This window comes from Jaculus jaculus, chromosome 12, assembly GCF_020740685.1.
Source record: "Jaculus jaculus isolate mJacJac1 chromosome 12, mJacJac1.mat.Y.cur, whole genome shotgun sequence".
NCBI classification, from domain to species: Eukaryota; Metazoa; Chordata; class Mammalia; order Rodentia; family Dipodidae; genus Jaculus; species Jaculus jaculus.
In genome coordinates, this window is record NC_059113.1 from 14,186,736 (window position 1) to 14,206,356 (window position 19,621).

The following is a 19,621-nucleotide window of genomic DNA, read 5'->3' on the forward strand; positions in this document are numbered from 1 at the left end:
GTTGTCTTCAGGTCATGCGTGATGGAGTCAGTGATCCTATGAGAGGAGCAAGGGGCCTGTCCTACAGCCCTGGGGCTTGGTTGATGTGTCGCGGGGTGGTGCGATGGCTGGTGGGTTTGAGCAGTATGGGCAGAGCAGTGGGAGGGTCTTGGGAGGTAGAGCAGGTTAACACTTCTCTGCAGCCCGCTAATGGAGCCTGGGGCTCTGATCCCTGTCTGTCATCACCTTCTGTCACAAGAAGCCTGCTAAACAGAGGCAGCTCTGTGCTCTGCACCTGACGGGCTCTTCCACCGCTTCATTTGACTTGGGGTTCCTGTGACGTTTTTCTCTTTGTTTCTTCTTCTGTCTTGGGAGGGGAAGGAGAGCTTATCCCTAAAGTATGAGTCATAGATAAGAGATTTCAGAAACAGCATCTTCCTTGAGAAAGCAAAGTCTTCTGCGATTCCAGGGCCAGCCATGCATAAGGACTATATCTAGAGGTCCCCCCCTCCCCCGCCACCCTGCGCGGTCTTCCCAGCATATATACTCGAGTTAAAATTAGCCAGCGTGTGGATGATTTCGTTCTCAATCTATTTCTGTCTCTCACTCAGCATGTGGTTAAGTACCCATGACCATGACCTACAGGAAAGGAAGCAGGCCAGTCAAATGGGCCAAAGCCCCGTAACCAGCAAATGGTGGCATCAGGGCTGGCATGGGTTCCTGGACCTGAGTCAGCGACTGCACATCCTACATGCTCAGCAGCTTCCTCTTTCTGAGCTAAGCCTGGCTTCCAGTTGGCCCCGGGCAGACAGTGACATCTCAGGAATCTTATGCAAGACTGTAACAGAACCAGCAAGTGTCCTCCCCCCCACCCCACCGCTCCTCTGAGGCCCTGGGCTCTCAGTCCCCGGGGCACTTGCATTTCAAAGGGCTGCTCCTTTGTGACTGGGTGTGGCCAGACGCTTTGGGTTCTGGTGTTTGAGGTGCCAGCTGCATCCCAGTGGTCTTCGGGGTGAAGGAACTGGGCTTGCTGCGGTGTTCCTCCGAGGTCAGGGCCTTCTGCTGCTCTGCATGATTTTGTGGGGGGCGGTGGGGAGCAGACTCCAGGTTAGGTCTCCCGAGGAGAACTCTTAGATGCACATAGCCAACCTGGCTTCCCAAGGGAAACTGACGTGCTCTTAAAGGTGGGAAATAGATGGGCTGGAGAGATGGCTTGCCTGTGAAGCCTAAGGACCCCGGTTCGAGGCTTGGCTCCCCAGGACCCACGTTAGCCAGATGCACAAGGGGGCGCACGCGTCTGGAGTTCGTTTGCAGTGGCTGGAGGCCCTGGTGCACCCATTCTCTCTCTCTCTCTCTCTCTCTCACTCTCCCTCTTTCTCTCTCTGTCTGTCACTCTCAAATAAATAAATAAAAATAAGATATTTTTTAAAAAAAGGTGGGCAATAGAAAGCCACTGACTGAGGCTCTGGGGGCCTGGGAAGCCACCATCATTATTGCTGCCACCTTACTGTCACCTCTCAACAGCCATGAATGTGGTGACCACTGTTCTTTCCCAACGCTCCCGTCCCAGGTGTCTGCGGCCTTCCCTCGTAGCAGAAAGCCTCAAAGGAACAGACAGCTCCTGGCTCACTTCTGCCTTCTACACCTCTTCGGTTCATCTGCTGGCAGAACCTCACGCACACTTAGACCCGTGGCTACAGGGGAGGTGGAGAAATACAAAAGCTTTCAAGGTTTGGGCCACTGGAATACACCAAGGAGAGTAAGGTAAATGCTGAGTGCCCAATCTGTGGCATGTACAGAGAAAAACAATACTATATACTTGTAGTAAATATTCTAGAAGTTTGCATGTAGGGTTGACTTAACATTGAATGCAATTAAAAAACAACTTATGTCTTACAGGCATTTTCACATTTGCCAAGAATTTTTTTCATTGTTATTTTAATTTCTAAGAATCTTCTTAACTGTCCAGAAGTTGAATTCTTTCCACCAATTACAAATTGCAATTGCAAAGTTACAGTTGCAAAGTTCAAAGGGTTTCCCACCCATTAGGAAGTGGTGCATGTATCTTAAAAACAATGACTCATTCCTTTTATTATTATTATTATTTTTAGTTTTTCAAGGTAGGGTCTCACTTGAGCTCAGGCTGACCTGGAGTTCACTATGTAGTCTCAGGGTGGCCTCGAACTCACGATGATCCTCCTACCTCTGCCTCCCAAGTGCTGGGATTAAAGGCGTGTGCCACCACGCCCAGCCTTCTTTTATTTTTATTATTATTTAAAAAGTATATTTACTTATTTGAAAGAAAAAGAGAGAGAGAGAGAGAGAGAGAGAGAGAGAGAGAGAGAGAAAAGAAGAAGAAGAAGGAAGAGGAGGAGGAGACAGGAGAGAGAATGGACATGCCAGAGCCTTCAGTCACTGCAAATGAACACCAGACGCATGCACCACCTTATGAATCTGGCTTACATGGGTCCTGGGGAATCAAGCCTGGGTTCTTTGGCTTCACAGTTAAATGCCTTAACTGCTAAGCCATCTTCCAGCCCTGTTTTTGTTGTTAAATCATAGAAACATTACAGGTATTAATGGAAATCTGAAAAATAAGAGTCAAAATGGCTGCTTGCACTTCTCTATGACCCTCCCAAGTTATTTCACTTTTTAGTTTTTGAGGCAAGCCCAACAGACTGGCTTTTTTTTTTTTTTTTTAATGTGTGTGTATGTGTAAGAGGCATAGAGGGAGAGAGGGAGAGAGGGAGGGAGAGAATGGGTGCATGAGGGCCTCTGGCCACTGCAAACTTCAGATGCATGTACCATTTGTGCATCTGGCTTTACATGGGGTATTGGGGAATTGAACTTGGGTCCTTAAGCTTCACAGGCAAGTGCCTTAACCACTGAACTGTCTCTCATTTTACTTTTTTCTGTGCATATTTACTTTTTAGTGAAGGTAATGGCTACATAATTCTGTTTTGCTTTTCCAGTTAATATTACACGAATTATTTCCTCTGTGCTTGCTTAATAGAATCATAATCTTTAATGGCTGCATAATAATTCTCTAACACACAGGTCAAAATTCTTAGCTATTTCTCTTGGGGTGAACATTGCTTCTAATTGGTCAAATAATGCTTTGAGAAAGTGTTTTTGTTATATTCAGGCTTTTGTGTTGCCAAAGGAATTGGACAAGGGGTTCTCACATACTGGTTAAAGGACAACAATTTTTGAGTATCAATAACACCTCTTTTTTCGTGTGTGACAGTTTCACATTGTAGCCCAGGCTGGCCTCAGACTAGTGACAATCACCTTGCCTTAGCCTCCTGAGGAGGGATATACCTGATATCAACAACTTCTGATCAACATTTCTTAAATAGTAGCTTTGACAAAAGTTAAAGAATGTTTCTGGAGCCTTTATTAAACACTGAACTTGCTTCTACCTTTAGCTACTATGGACAGCTACCCCACATGGAAATAGGGTGCCCTTGGCCTTGACACCTCAGTTGATTTCAACTGATGCATGTCTCCCTGTATCTGAGATCCCTAAAAGTGCTGCCTGGGATGTGGTATCCTGAACTTTGGCAGGCACAGTATCTTTAGGGTCTCCCCCACCCTTGCATATCTCATTGCCCAGCCTTTCTGCCCAGAAGCTTGTTTCGATAAGGACGGCAGGCTGGGTGCTGCAGATCAGCCCCCCTGGAGCATGCGTGGGTACATGGGGAGCCTTCCATAGACAGACACCGTCTCTTGCTTTTTGATTTCTCCTTTCTCTCAGATGGAGCAAGACAATATCAAGTTGAAACAAAGCACTGCGGATTTCAACTTATTGAAGAAGCCAGCCTAGGGTGACTTCAAGAGTTGAGGCCAGACTCTTCAAAGACAGGCTGATTTGGTTGTAAAGTCTTACTCAGCCACTGGGCACTCTTCCAGTGACACCAGGTCTCTAAGGACCTTGCAAACCTAAAGAAAATGTCTGAGAGCTCTGTTGATTAGTCCAGGTCAGGGTGGACTTGGGAGAACTGCAAGAGGAACACATTTAGCCTTTCACTGTGTTTGTAGCAGAGAGACAAGTTTGAGTCTATGAGGTTCTCCCTAGCAAAGCTCACTGGAATGGGACCATAAGTTTTAACTGTTCAACCCCTGGTCTGGGCCTCAGAGGCGCACAAAAGGGGCACCCAGTGAGATCGAGCTGCGTCCTCAGTTTTAGAAACTCTTTCTCACGACCTCTCCCATGTCCTACCACCTGGCTTCACACGGGCATCCCCGGTATACCCCGCTCAGCCTTCGGAATGCTAAAAGCTTGCCGAGCGATAGATACCGTTGGCTAAACGGCTGGTTCTGGCCGGTGGTGGTGGGGGGTTGTCTGCCATCCCTGGACCCGTCCTTCTTGCAGCTGTGCGCAGATGCCTCCTGCTGACCCTGCTGGAGGGGACCGTCCCTGGCGGATCGGCACCACCCTTGGATTAGCCCGACCAACTTCCCGGGACACCCCAAGGCCGGCTCTCTCGCCCCCCTCCGGTTGCTTGGAAATGTGCAGCGGGCGGTGACGTCACACAGGGAGGCGGGTGCCCGTCTCCCGGCGCACCAATGGCGCGGCCGCGGCCGGCTCCTTCTGCTCCAGCGATTGGCGCGCCGGGCCGCTCGGCCCCGCCCCCTGCCCGCCATGGCGTCAGCCGCCGCAGCCCCGGGGAGGAGGAGGAGGAGGAGGAGGTTCCCACTTTAAGAAGTGAAGTTTTCCGCCTCCCCCTCCCCCTCCCTGCCCACCTCCTGCAGCCTCCCGCGCCCCGCGGGGCCGGCGGATGGAGCTCCGCCGCGGCGGCGTGGGGAGCCAGGCGGTGGGGCGGAGGATGGATGGGGACTGCCGAGATGGCGGCGGCGGCGGCGGCGGCTGCAAGGACGTCGGGTCGGAGGACTACGAGAACCTGCCGACCAGCGCCTCGGTGTCCACGCACATGACAGCCGGAGCGATGGCCGGTATCCTGGAGCACTCGATCATGTACCCGGTGGACTCGGTGAAGGTGAGGCTCCGGGGGAAAGGAGCTGGGACGGCGGCAGAGGCGCGCGCGCGCGCGCGTGCGTGCGTTTGCACGGGCAGCGCCGAAAGCACGCTTTCCCGTACCCCCCGCCTCCCCCCCGCCCACAACCCCTTTGGGTACCGGCGTCTGGGGACGCGGGGACAGGCCGAGGTCTCAATCAGACTGGACGCGTGTGGCCCCGGCTCCGGGAAGCGTGCTGCGTCGTTCCTTCCGCCGCGTTCCGGGGCCCGGGAGGTGTCTTTCCCCCCCCCCCCCGTTCACCCCCTAAAAAAAAAAAAATCTCCCGCAACCTGTGTCCCCGCCGCTCACGGCGCTGCGGCCGGCGAGGACCGGCGGTGGCGGCTGCAGCTTTGCACCGTCTTACCGCCGCCGGCACTGCCCACACGTGCGCGCCGGGACGCGCTCACCACGCTCGCGGTAAACGTGGCCGCCCTCTGGCCCCCGCGCGGATCTGCTGCTCCCCGGCTTGTTTAGGGGACGAGCGGAATGACTGGGGTTCTCCAAGCTCTTTTTTTTTTTCGGGGTTGGGGTGGGTGGGTATTGGATCGGCCACACACTTAGGTGCCACCTCTGACCCCCCCCTCCCGTTCCTTTTCCCGGAGCTCAGGCACCTGAGCAGCTGGGAGGCAGGGAGACCCACGGTGCGTGACATTTGCAGTCCTTCGCTTGCTGCGTGGTGGGACAGGCGGGGAGGCCGGGAGAGCTTGCGTTCTACCGCTGTGGGTTGTGTAATAGGTACTCGGTTGGACCTGGGCACTTATCCCAGGTAAGTTTACATGCATTTCTGTCAAGAGGCCGCGTTACAAGTGTGATTTGCCTGTTACAGAGCTGCCTGTCCAGGACTTGCAGAGGTCCATGAAGTCATACCGGGAACTTAAATTGCACTTTTCTAGCCATAACTCATCTCTTGTATGAAGCACTCTAGGGAGTTAACAGATGAAGAAACTGAGGCCCTGGGAGGCGTGTGGATGAATTTACCTTGACTCTTAAACCACCCGTGTCCGTCCTCTGGCTGCAGTTCCTGTGTGCTTCGGGGAACTTAGAGAACCTCTCTAGGTGGCAGTTATTTTGCAAGGCAGTGCCCGGGCCTGCCTCTGCCAGCAGCAGCTAGCTGAACCCTACTGCGGATGCTGGCTCCACCTGGGCAGGTGTGACCATCTGACTCAGGGCTTTCTCAGGGCTGGCCAGTCGTGGCTGGAAAGGCTAAGTCCAGTGAGAACAGACAGGTTTTGGTAGCAAGGCGAGGCTTATCTTCAGATGCACTCCAGGCCTGAGTCATCACCTTGTGTCCCTCCAGAGCCCCAGTGGGTATTAGAGGAATGATCCTTGCCGGACCTGTTGCCCAGGGAATGGGGATAAATCTTGTCTCTTAAATTTTCAAGCTTCTCCAGGTAGCATTGGCTCAAGAAAGAACCTCTCAGATGTAATAAAATTTCCTGGGCTTGAAGCTGCTTTTTCAGGTGCCTTGGGAGGACTTTGGGGAAGAGCAGGCTGCAGACCCACTGTGTCCTGGAGGTGACATTCCGTTATGGGAACCCTACCACCTCTGAGGCCTGCAGCCTCTCTGCCTTGAGAAATCATTGGTTCTAGTTGGGCATGGTGGCTCACGTCTATAATACAAGTACTCAGGAGGCTGAGATAGAATTGCAGTGAGCTCCAGGTCAGCTTGTGCTAGACTGAGACCCTGCCTCAAAAAAAAAAAAAAAAAAAAAAAAAAAAAAACAGAAAGAAAGAATTAGTTCTCTTTCGATTTCCTTGATACTCAAGGCATTCATCTCTGATGTTTAAGCTGTGTACTCTGTTTTTAGTTTTCCCATCCCTCCTTCCCATTAGAAATTGGTAGGTTTTGCCGGCCGTGGTGGCACACGCCTTTAATCTCAGCAGTCGGGAGGCAGAGGTAGGAGGATCGTTGCAAGTTCGAGGCCACCCTGAGACTCCATAGTGAATTCCAGGCCAGCCTGGGCTAGAGTGAGACCCTACCTCGAAAAAACAAAACAAAAGAAATTGGTAGGTTTTGATTTAGACCACATTTATGTACTTAGCATTATTTTTCTTTTTAAAAAATATTTTATTTTATTTATTTATTTGACAAAGAGAGAGAGAGAGAGAGAGAGAGAGAGAGAGAATGGGCGCCCCAGGGTCTCCAGCCACTGCAAACGAACTACAGACACATGATACCACCTTGTGCATCAGGCTAACATGGGTCCTGGGGAACTGAACCTCGGTCCTTTGGCTTTGCAGGCTAGCACCTTAACCTCTAAGCCATCCCTCCAGCCCCTTAGTATTACTTTCCCAAGCAGTTCTCATTTGTATACAGGTGAGCAAGGTGTGTATGTCTGGTGGTGACAGGACAGCTGCCAGAAGTCATCCACCTTAAGGGTCTTACCTGCAGAAGCAGGTTTTGGTTAGCTAGGCAGCACATTCTGATTGGCTCCAGACACTGACTGTCGGGCTCTGTTCTTCCTAATCATGCAGGGCTGGAGCCAAGTCCTCTTTTCATTCCCCCTGCAAACTTCCTTAGAGTAGCAGCAACAGTTTTTCTTCCTAGTTTTTAGTTGAGACTGAGGCTCAGAGAAAGTTATGTGGCACAAGTAAAAGTTGCATGAGAGCTGGGTGTGCTGGCGCACGCCTTTAATCCCAGCTCTCGGGAGGCAGAGGAAGAGGATTGCCGAGAGCTTGAGGTCACCCTGAGACTACATAGTGAATGGGCTAGAGTTAGATCCTACCTCAAAAAACTTAAAAAAAAAAGTTGTATGATCTCAGGGAAGTATCAACTGAGTGTCATGGCCTATTCAGAACCACACAGGTGTCTGTGCTAGCCATGAGGTGACAAGGGACACATCCATGGAGGTGCTTCTCTAGGGAGACCACAGCTGTGTTGCTCTTATAAGTAACCCCCCCCCCCTTTGGTTTTTCAAGGTCTTTCTCTAGCCCAGGCTGACCTGGAATGCTGGAATTAGTCTCAGGCTGGTCTCGAACTCACAGCGATGCTCCTCCCTCCCGAATGCTGGGATTAAAGGCATGCCCTGCCATGCCTGGGCTAAATATCTATTTTTAAAAAAATATTTTGATTTGCAGAGAGAGGGGGAGGGAGAGAGAGAGAATGAAAGAAAGAATGAATATGGACACATTAGGGCTTCTTGCCACTGCAGAAGAACTCTAGATGCGTGTGCCAGTTTGTGCATTTGGTTTTATGTGGGTACTGGGTAATCAAACCTGAGCCGGCAGGCTTTTGCAACACTGAGCCATCTCCTTAGCCCCTCTTAAATATCTTGATTGAGCAGAGTACAAGAGACAGAGGTAGAAAGATCACTGAGTTTAGGCCAGCCTGAGACTACATAGTGAATTCCAGGTCAGCCTGGGTTAGAGCAAGACCCTACCTCAACAAAAACAACAACAACAACAACAAAACATCCCCAAACAAAATTTAGTTGATGAAGACTGAGTAGTTGAAGACCTGGGTCGGGCTGCCAGCCCTGCACCCTATTTGCTTCCTGCCTCGGGCACTGATGTGTGCCTTAGTTTTATGATAGGTAAAATAGGCACTGTGGTCTGCTTCATTTTGCCACCTCTGTAACACTTCACTACTTTGCACGGAGGACCTCCGTTGTCCTACCATGCCACTTGGAATTTCAAATCTCTGTAAATTATATCTTGGAAACAAAAGTTGTGTTTTATTTTCACAAGGCACTCATTTTTTTTTCCTCTTTGATCTTGTAACTGTTAAATGAGAGTGTTGAGTCAGCCTGCTTTTTCCAGTTTTTTCTGTCCTAGGAGGTGTGGGCTGGGCTGTGGAATCCAGAGCTTGCCGAACTCCTTAGTTTGTGGTCCTAAGGACAGAAAACCAACTCGGCTAACGTAGAAAGTCACAATGTCGAAGTGGCTTTTTCATGCCGCCTAGTCACTTGCCCGTGCCACTTGAATGCCTGACATTTTTCTTAGTATTGGAAAGAGAGATTGGTGGGAGAGCAGAATCTGGGCAGGCGTGGCTTGCTGGAGTTGTGTTTGGGTTGTGTGTGTCCTGCAGTGGTGTCAGATGAACCTGGGCTGGAATGTGTGAAGCTGGGGCTGCCGTTGCTTGCGTGGAATCCCAGCACTGGGAGCTGAGACCGGGCAGAGGGCTCATGGCCAGCCAGAGCTTCATAGTGACTTCAAGGCCAGCCTGGGTTCCACAGTAAGTCTGAGGGTTATCTAGCGAGTTCCAAGCCAGTCTGGACTACCTAGGGAGACTCTGTCTCCGAATAAACAAGGCTGGAGAGATGACTCAGCAGTCAGACGCACTTGCTTGCAAAGCCTGCTGGCTCGGTTCGACTCTCTAGTACCCATGTAAAGCAAGCCAGGTGCATAAAGTAGTGCATGCATCTGGCATTGCTTGCAGTGAGAAGAGGTCCTAACATACCGATATTCATACACTCTCTCTCAAATAAATTAATTAGTATTATTGTTTTTTAAAACTTCACCAACCAAACAGATGGTGAGTGCCGTAGAACCCAGTGTTACACAACATCTCTGATGTCCCAATGGTCAATCATGGTCTGAGGTTATTAAGCTGTTATTTGGAAGCCTTGTGCCGATTCCCAGCATCTTTCTCTTGCCCTTCATCTCCAAGTGGTGGTTGAGAGTTCCTTTTTTAAAAATGTTTTTGGTTTATTTTTATTTATTTATTTGATAGCAACAGACAGAGAAAGGCAGAGAGAGAGAGAGAGAAAGAGAGCGAGAGAGAGAGAGAGAGAATGGGCACGCCATGGCTTCCAGCCACTGCAGATGAATTCCAGATGCGTGTGCCCCTTTGTGCATCTGGCTAATGTGGATCCTGGGGAATCAAGCCTCGAACCGGGGTCCTTAGGCTTCACAGGCAAGCGCTTAACCGCTAAGCCATCTCTCCAGCCCTCCGTTTTTGTTTATGGAGCTCTGCGTTGCTAGGTTCTTTGGCCACCCCCAGGTTTGGACATCTGCGGGCGCTTGTCTCCCCGTGCCCTGCTCTTCTCCAGCCCCCGGCTCGGAGCCTCTGACTACTGTTCCAAAGTGGCAAGTGTCATGGTGGCCTAGACCAGTCCATATAGTGCAAGCAAGAGCCCGTGGTCAGGAGTGCTCTGGCTGTGGGGAGCATGCCAGGTGGGTGGAGGAGGAAATTCCATCCAGATTAGGCACATCACTTAGAGACCATACGGGGCTGCCTGGTGAGCACAGGGGCAAAAGGAAACAGGAAGAGATTTGAAGTGGGGAAACTTCCGCTGACCCTTCTGCAGCCCCACTTCTGCATGGCTCATCCGGGAAGCCCGCTCCTGCCTCTCCCAGGTCGAGCCCTCCTCAGCAGCGGTGAGCTTACAGCTTCTGCCACGGGCTCCTCTGGTAGACCTCCAGGACATCCACAGAGGCATCCTTGGACCTCACTGTGCAGCCCAGGCTAGCCTTGATTGAGCTCACTGTGAGTCCTAGACTGGCCTTGAACTCTCCACCGTCCTGCCCTGATGATGACCTGGGAGGCAGATGCCAGGATGCTCCATAGCTTTCTCTCTCTCTCTCTCTCTCTCTCTCTCTCTCTCTGTGTGTGTGTGTGTGTGTGTGTGTGTGTGTGCGCGCGCATAGCTTCAGGTGTTGTTCCTCATGTATTTCTCACTGGCTTGAAGTTCCTCAGCTAGGCTAGACTGGATGGCCAGCAAGCTGTAGAGAGCTTCCCAGCCCTGCCGCCCCAGAGTTACAGGCGCTCCTCATCACACCAGGGTCTTAATGGGTCCTGGGGAATCACACTCAGGTTCTCATGCCTTCGAGACATGCTCTTTACTCTCCGACCTATTTCTCCACCTCCTCCCCCCACCCTTGAGTTTCCCCCAGTTGATGCGGGCTGACTGGGTGGAAGGAAGGGGGCTGGGTGCCAGCAGCTGCCAGAGTATATAGGACTGGTGGTGCCAGTTATCTTTAAGTGGGTGTGAAACCCCAAGTTGCTCTACTACCTGAACAAAAATGTGGTAATTTCTCTGTCTCTGCTCCTTTCCTCTCTTCTGTCTTGCTGTGGAAGGTGTTTTTTTTGAAAAATGGTTTGGGAGGAACATGGAGTCAACCCTCTAGAATTGAAGTCCCCCTTCCTTTCATGAGCGCCCCCCCCCCCCACACGCTGATGACATACTCTATCTGCCACCTGCATCCTATCACAGACTTGCAGCTTGGCCTTCATGTGTCTTTTCCCAGAATTGGAGGGACGGGCTGGATAGTGGCTCTCAGGACTGCGGTAGGAGGGATACTGTTTTTTTTTTTAATTAAAATTTATTTATTATTTAAGTTTATTTATTTATTTATTTGAGATGGGGGAGAGAGGCACAGAGAGAGAGAGAGAGAGAGAGAGAGAGAGGGAGAGAGAGAGAGAGGGAGGGAGGGAGGGAGGGAGGGAGGGCGCGCGCACATCCACCAGGACCTCCAGACACTGCACACTTCAGGTGTATGTGACCCCTTGTGTATCTGGCTTACATGCGTCCTGGGAGTCGAACCTGGGTCCTTTGGCTTTGCAAGTGATCACCTTAACCGCTAAGCTATCTTTCCAGCCCTAAAATTTAAATTGTTACATAAGGTTCAACCTTTCTTTCTTCTTTTCTTTTCTTTCTTTCTTCTTTTTTTTAATGCAGAGAGGCATTTATGTGCTAATGGGAGATTTAATTGACTGCACTCCTTAAACCATCCAGGGGTGAGAGTCCCACAGGGGTTGGGAACATGTTTCCTATGGATGGGAGGGCATGCTGTCCAAAAGTTTTCCTGAACCGGATGTGGTGGCGCACGCCTTTAATCCCAGCACTCGGGAGGCAGAGGTAGGAGGATCATTGCGAGTTCGAGGCCACCCTGAGCTAGAGTGAGACCCTACCTTGAAAAAAAAGCAAAAAACAAACAAACAAACAAACAAACAAACAAAACAACCAAAAAACAACAAGCAAACAACAACAAAAAACCCTTTTCCTGTTTTCATGTGGGTGTATCTTTGTCACCTGTGGACCGTGTCTTGGGAGAGGGCTCTGTCCCTTCTGCAGTTTTGTGTAGTGACCTATCCTCAGGACCCTGGTCTCTCTTCCCTTGAGTTTTAGTCTTGAGCTCTTTGTCTTTCTCTTTTGCTGAGGGTGGCCACCAGGCATGCTGGCCTTTTCTTCTGACTGCCTAAGTCTGCCTTTCCTTGGGTAGATTTTCCCTCTTCTTTCCTCTCCTCCCTTCTCTTTTCTTCCCTCTCCTCCCTTCCCTCTGAACCCTTGTATGTGTGTGTTGGGGGCTGATGTCTGTCTGGAACCCAGAGCTTGCTGTTCTTGTCTCCTCTCAATCTTTGTTTCTTGGGGAGTTGGCATTTATGTATAATCTGAGAGGCTCCATTGGGCCTCATCGGTGCTGGCTCTGGAAACAGTGGGGTGGCCCTGCTAACTTTGTCAGAGGTGATGGCTCCAGTCACTTTCTGCTTCTTGAACATTGATGACCTGAAAGCTTTCTTGCCCCCCAATACTTGTGCCCCGGTGCTGGGCTTGCTCACACCACCGCTGGGCAGAAAGCCTTTGCTTTCCTGACTAATAATTTCCTTACCTGTGAGAGGGGGTCCCTAGTTCTCGTGCTTGCTTCTTTCTACGATGGCTGCTTCCTCTAGTGTCCCACCACCAGCTCTGGTCGAAAGCCACCTTCTTCCTCGTAGACAGAAGTATGGACCCTTTCACATGCCTGCTTAGCCCTGAGTCCCAATTTCCACCTGTGGCATCTGGAGACGTTTCTTAACCTCTGTGAACCCCATTTCCCCACCTTTAGGAGGATGGTTCTGCTGTTTTGAGGGCTTGGAGGATGAGGTCCTTACCACACTTAGGATGGCTCCTGATGTTCGGGGGAGTGTCCTCCGCGAGTCTGTGTTCCCCCTTCCCTTGGCAGTGTGGCCCAGTCACTGTCCTTCTGAGGACTCGGGTTGCTGGCATTGTGTTTTTCCACAGACCCTGTGCATGTGCCCGACCTGGCAGTGTGAACTCCTGTGCTAGCTCGCTCTACCTCTCCTCCCTCCAGTTCTTGCTCCCTGGAGATCAGGAACCTGCACCTCCACAAGTCTCCGTCTTGCCCCAGAACCTTACTACCTCTGAAGCCTCCATTTCAGAGACCCGGATGTCTGAACCCAGGGTCTTTGCTGTGGACACTCTTGGCTCAGTTTCTCTGCCTTTGCTTCTTTCTATTTTCCTCCTGGACCCTGCTGGACAGCTGAGTCCTCCGCAGTTCAACACAGCCTCCCTTGAATGCCCTGTGTGCTCTGAGCTCTGGGCCTGGCCTCGCACCGTGTCACCAGCCCCTTTTGTCCCTGCTAGCTGCCTCAGAACATCAAGTGCCTGTGGTCCTCCTTGAAGTGACTCCTTCTCATGGACTCATCTTGCCGTCACTCCCCTGCCTTCCACCCCCCCCCACTTCCATTGTAAGGAAGGAGGGCCCCCCTCATTCTAAGGGCAGGCGCACCCAAATCGTGGCCCTGCGGGCAGCGTGCACCCCATGGTAGCTATGAATGTAGAAGATCACATCATGTCACAATGTCAAAAGGTGGGACATCCCCGTGACTCTAAGGGGCAATGGTGGTGGCAGGGAAGAGTGATGGGCATAAACCACCAGAAGCATGTGGATCTGAGTCTTGATTCTGCCCATGGGGTGTAAGACTCCACCTCTTTCAACTCAGTTCCCTTCACTGCAGGGTGGGACAAGGACCTATCTTGTAGGGTTGTTGAAAGACATAAGTGCACGTGCTGCTTTTGTCCCACTGCCTGGCACTGAAGCTCTACGATGAACCATGTGGTCAGAGTGTCACCTTACTCGGGGAACCCAATTTCAGCTGTTTTAGCAACCCCCATTATCACCTTAGAAGCATGTCTATAGGTTGGAGTCTAGTTTTCCAGTCTTAAATAAAAAAGCCCAGCCTAGACTTCTCTTTTTAAAACAAAACTTTTTATTTTTATTTAATCAACAGAAAGAAGTGTGGTGGGGGGGTAGATGGATGAGCACTCCAGGATCTCCTGTCAGTGCAAACTGACTCCAGATGCGTGTGTCACTCAGATATCTGGCTTGACGTGGGTACTGGGGAATTGAACCCAGGCCGTTAGGCTTTGCAAGCAAATGTCTAACAACTGAGTAATCGCCAGGCCCCCCCCTTTTTTTTTTTTAGAAAAAATTATTTTTATATGTGTGGGAGGTGGAGAGAGAGAGCACAAGCATGCACACCCAAGAGCAGCGTAGACGTCTTGCCAGTACCCCCTGGACCCCCCCACAGCACTGCTGCATTTCCTCCAGTAACCAAACTCCGCTTGCCCCATTTCCCTCCAGAACTCCTGATGTGAAGGGACTGTTGGTGATTGGCCTCTGCCTTCTCCTCATCTTCATCACCCCATGCGACCTTGGTTTTTGTTTGTTTTCAGACAGGGTCTCCTGTAGCCCAGGCTGGCCTCAAACTCACTATGTTGCCTAGGATGACCTTAAACTCATGATCCAACTGCCTCCGCCTCCCCGGTGCTGGGGTTACAGGTAACAGGCCTGGGTCTCCCTGCTCTTTCACCTGCTACTCCCTAACACCTGGAGGACACCGCCGGGGATCTCTTTGCTAAACCCTGGTCCAATAATGCTGCCTCTGGCCCTGCCCGGCTCCTTTCTCCCCTCTGCTCTTCCCTCCGTGGACCTGGTTCCTCTTCAGCTCCCACGGTCATGTCCCTCTTGGGCCTCAGCACTCAACCTTTGCCTTCTACCTCCCCAGTGTACAGGTCTTAGTTTCCTGGTAAGTCCCTCCTGTGGAGTGGGCCTCAGATCCACGCAGAGTGCGGTTGGTTACCCCGCTAACAATGGTCATGCCACTGTTGCACCAATGGCCACATCTTTCCCGGCTCATCCTCTGTGTAGCTCAGAGTCCATAGCAGGGTAAGACAGTTTGATAACGTTTCCCGCTCAGCAGCCTGCCATGTTATTACTATTATTAATTATTTTATCACCATCTGTGTGTGGGGGGTATATGGTCACCCCAAGTGCCAGTGCTTGTCTTCCACTTTGTTTGAGACAGGGCCTCTTGATTCCTGCTGTGAATGAATGCTGGGCTGGCTGGTGTGGAAGCTTCCAGTATTCTCCTGGCTACGCCTTTCTTCTCATTGTAGGAAAGATGGGATTGCCGATGTCTCCTACTGCAGCTGGCTTTACGTGGGTTCTGGGGGTTCAGACTTCAGTCGTCAAGCTTGTACAGCAAGTGTTTTACCCCCTGGGCCATCTCCCTGGTCTTCCTACCCCCACTGAGTCATTTCATTCCACGTGTACCTAGTACCCTCTGCCATGCCTTGGGCTAAACGCCAGACTGCAGAAATAAGAACTGGCTTCCGTTCCCAAAGTAACCATGCTCCCTGTCATCCTGCGTGAGTGGAGCCAAAGGACCGGCCCCATCTCCAAGTGTGCAGCAGCCCGCTCTTGTCCTGGGTGGGGAGCACATTCCAGGACATTCTGCCTGTAACTAGCATTGCACCCACATTCTTATTTCCCACCTGTGACACCCAGGAAACAGTGTAGTGTATACATTAGACACGGTTAAGAGGGGACAGTAACCAACAACAAGATTGAATTAGAATGACTGCAATAATAAACTGTAACAAAAGTTTAAAGCATACGAATTATTTCTGGTATTTTCCACTAATATTTTCCAACCACATTGGCTGCAGGTCGTAGAAACCGCAGAAAGCAAAACTGTGGGTAGGGATGGGGGTGGGTGGGATGGGGGAGTGGAGAGAACCACTCTCCTTTCCCTGGGGCCCGGAGGAAGAGGGCTGGGTTTCCCATCCTGCAGTGGCTGGGCTGCTGCTGTCCAGAAGGTCCGGAGCTCACAAGGTAGCATTGTCACTTGGCCTCCTTTGCCGGGCACTGTTGCATGGGGACAGTGCCCTTCGTCTTCCTTCTGTGCTTGTCCAGTCATTCTGCAGACTCACATTAGCTCACAAAGGTGCCTTTGAAAACATACCCCACCCTGGTCATAACCCCAGACAGGCCAGAGCGGCCGCCGTCGTCTGGACATTGGGGCCTTGGGTTTGCATTCATGCCTTCTCTGCGGAGAAAACAAAACATGTTGAAATCGGGAGACATTGCAGCGGGGCCTGGCCAAAGCAGGAGTTGCATAACTGGTTTGGGAAATGTCTGGCCTCTGTGCATCCTCGAGAGGAATTCCCAGCCGGGCCTGCAGGGCCCCTGAGTCTGTGGGACATGGTTGGGCAGAGCCTCAGTAGGCTCTGGGCCCTGTGGCATGGCTGTCCATACCCTCTGTGATGGGCACCACAGCTGGAAGACACCCTGACTCCATGCCTCGGTGTTCCCATGGCGCTTGATCCCTGGCATGAGATGCTGCCGTGAGTGGGGTGTGCATGTCACTGGTGGGCTGATGTTGAAATCGCCAATCCAGAAGCAGCCTTGTGTATTTAATTCCTCGTCCTGGCATTCACTAGTGTGGGCAGGCAAGTCTTATATCCGAACTGGTTTTCTCATGGAAATACATCCGCTTTATTTATTTATTTGTTTTTTGAGGTAGTGTCTCACTCTAGTTCAGGCTGACCTAGAATTCACTATGTAGTCCCAAGGTGGCCTGGAACTCATGGCGGTCCTCCTACCTCTGCCTCACTAGTGCTAGGATTAAATGCGTGCACCACCATGCCCGGTTTACTGTACCTTTTTAAAAAAATACACACACACACACACACACACACGCGCGTGCACACACACACACACATTTAATTAATTAACTTACTTGAGAAAGAAAGAAGAGGCTGGAGGAGGGGATAGGAGAGAATAGGCACGCCAGGGCCTCTAGCCACTGCAAACGACCTCCAGATGCGTGCACCACCATGCGCCTCTGGCTTTCTGTGGGTACTGGGGAGTCGAACCTAGGTCCTTTGGCTCTGCTGGCAAGCGCCTTAACCGCTAAGCCATCTCTCCAGCCCTACTTTACCTTTTTGACAGGGCTGTTGGAAAGCTTAGGAGGTTATGTTAGTGTGTCTTACTTTTCTCACCTATAAAATGGGGATGAAAGCACCCACTTGGGAGCGCTGCTGTGAGAACTCAGTGAGTTGATGGTTCTGGAGTGTTCACAGTTCCTGTCCCATGGCAAGCCCTCAGCTGCTTAGTTCTGTCAGTGGGGTTGCGGGAATGCTCGCTCACCCGCTGCTGCTGCTGCTGCTGCTGCGGTCGGATGTTGCAGCATTTTGGGAATGTCATCATTCCAACCCCTTCGCTGTCCTCTGAAGGTGACGTAAGCCCCGTGGTCTTTCCCATTTCCTGAAGCAGAGGCCTTTCTCGGTCACACCATCGCTGGGGTGGGGGAATTGAGGAAGGGTGCCAGGCAGGTACAGGGTGGGGTGTGGAACCAGATGTTCATGACATGCCCTGGAGCTGGACTCCGGCAGATTAACAGCAGGGTCCGGCAATCCTGACCCAGCCCAGCTGCCCGCGCCTTGAGAGTGAGGAACTGGGGGCCTCGCAGTGGCAGCTGCTGGCGGGAAGCCATAGACAAGGCGGCGCAGGGCTGGGAGGCGCGATCACAGCGCCCTGCTATGGCTTGCAGGCTCCTCTCTTGAGAATTGCAGGTTCTGTGTCCCTTCTCCTCAGCAGGGACTTGCTACACTCAACCTAGTGATCTGATTTCAGACTGGCCTGGAGACACCTCTAGGCCACACTGTTAAAGGGACCAGGGCTGCATGTTTTCACTGGAGACTGGGAAGAATGAGCATGCGCGTCCAGTCTGCCTTGCAGGTCTGCCTGCTGCATCTTGGAAGGCAATGCAGCCAGGTTTGCTGAAAGCATGTTTTTTTTTTTTTTTCTTTTGGTTTGCTTTTATTTGGTTGAGACAGACAGGCATTCTCCATGTATCCCCCAGGCTGGCCTCAGACTCTGAGATTACAAATGGGCACCTGTCGTGCCAGGCAGGCAACACAGTTTTTAAAAAAATTTTTTTTTTTTAGTATTAGATATGGACGTATTTTGTATGTAAACATCACATGTTGGTACCATCCTTTTGCTCTTCCCTGCCCCTTTTCTGATGAGGCAGAGAGCACAGTTTTAAAGCCCTGTGTGGCTTACTCCACTGTGGCATTTATTGTCAAACTGGGCTGTGGGGAGGGGTCGGGGGAAGGTCGGTCCACTGCAATGGGAAATCCAGCCCTCTTTCCCCCCAGACATGGAGTAGGAGGCCCTGTAGCTATGGCCTTGATCTGCAGGCAGCTGGGGACAAGGGAAGAGGTGTGACAATGGAGTGTGATGCTGAGGCTGAAACTGCTTGGGGCTCTCTGTGGGCTTGTCACTTCATGGGTTTTACTCTTAGAGTCTGTTCGTGGAATGTCAGCCAGATGAGTGTGGGGACATCCCATGGAGGGGAACACAGGTATCCTGCCCACTGTCAGCTAGGTGAGATGTTAGGAGCCAGAGGTGGTGGTGCGTACTGGCTTGTCAGGCACACTTGCCCGCATGGCCTCTGACTTAGCCAAAGGTGGGTGGCAGGGTGCTGTCTGTCATGATATGGCAGAGGGGTGTTCAGGGCTATCTGTGTGCTATTGGGAATCTGGATTCTAGCTGGCTGGCAGACGACCAACCAGCACCAAGGAGCCAGACCCAAGCGGCGGCTGTGTTTTAAAAGGAGAGGACGACGCATATGCATGCATGTGCATGTGTGTGCGTGAGTGTGTGTGTATGTGGGGGTGGGGTGAACCGGGTGTGTCTTGTTAAAAGAGTGGAGTGATTTCCTTAGCCTCCATCTACGGGGCTAGAATCTGCTGCCCTCTGATTATGGTCAAGTTCCTCCTAGGAAGACCCCAAAGACATCTGTGGAATGTTGGTTCTGTATGCCTCCATCACTGAGTGACTCTTCATTCCAAGGGGGAGCTGGTGGGCTCTGCCCATGTTTGCCGGGAGGCAAGAGGCTCCCTACAGCCCAAGTCTCTCCCATTTGGGTTCAGTAGCAGGACGGACAGATAAATTCATGACTCATTCATTAAATAGTGATGACCATTCCCCAGGACCCTGAACTATAAAGAGTGGCGTCAGTGAGGCCCTGGGCAAGTCTAGTAATGTCTCAGTATGTGTCTAAGCCTGAAGGAGATGACACAGGCTTCAGAACAAAGCAGCGTTAAGTCTGTCTTTGAGAACATGACAGCAGGTCCCTAATATGCCTGGCCATCTTCAGAACCCCCAGAGTGGTCTACTTCAGAGGCTGTGTCCTAAGTCTTGCTGAGAAAGCTTTTGTGGTTTGAGGTCTTCAGGTGGGACCTGCAGCTCAGACCTCTCGTTGTGATTGTGGGCATTGCTTGGTGGCTTGCAGGGAAGCAGGCTGCTCCTTGGGAGCAGGGTGGGACTTTCACTTAGAGCTCAAGAGTAGGGAAGGGCAGAAACCGAGGGAGGAGGCAGGGACAAGCTGTCACATCACACGCCTTGCTGCTCAGAATTAGCCCATACTCTGGTGTCCAGGATGACAAGTGTCAGCTGAGCAGTGGACAGAAGAGTGGCTAACTATTGAGCACAGTCACATGATGTGTGAAGGTTTAAGGTTTTCCCTGAGTGACCTTTCCTAGTTCAGGTAAGGGTAGGGGAGAGATGGAGAGGAGACCTGAGGTAGCCAACACAGGTGACAGGGTACC

At 51.4% G+C, this 19,621-nt stretch overlaps 1 protein-coding gene across 1 annotated transcript in view; it reads left to right on the forward strand.

The window, feature by feature from the left end:
• The first annotated feature begins 4,718 nt into the window (after nucleotides 1-4,718).
• Nucleotides 4,719-19,621, forward strand: part of Slc25a37 (solute carrier family 25 member 37) — a 42,786-nt gene continuing 27,883 nt past the window's right edge. The window contains exon 1 of the mRNA XM_004665814.2: nucleotides 4,719-4,979. Coding sequence (XP_004665871.1) covers nucleotides 4,761-4,979 — 219 coding nt within the window. The 5' untranslated portion in view covers nucleotides 4,719-4,760. The remainder of the gene's footprint in view (nucleotides 4,980-19,621) is intronic.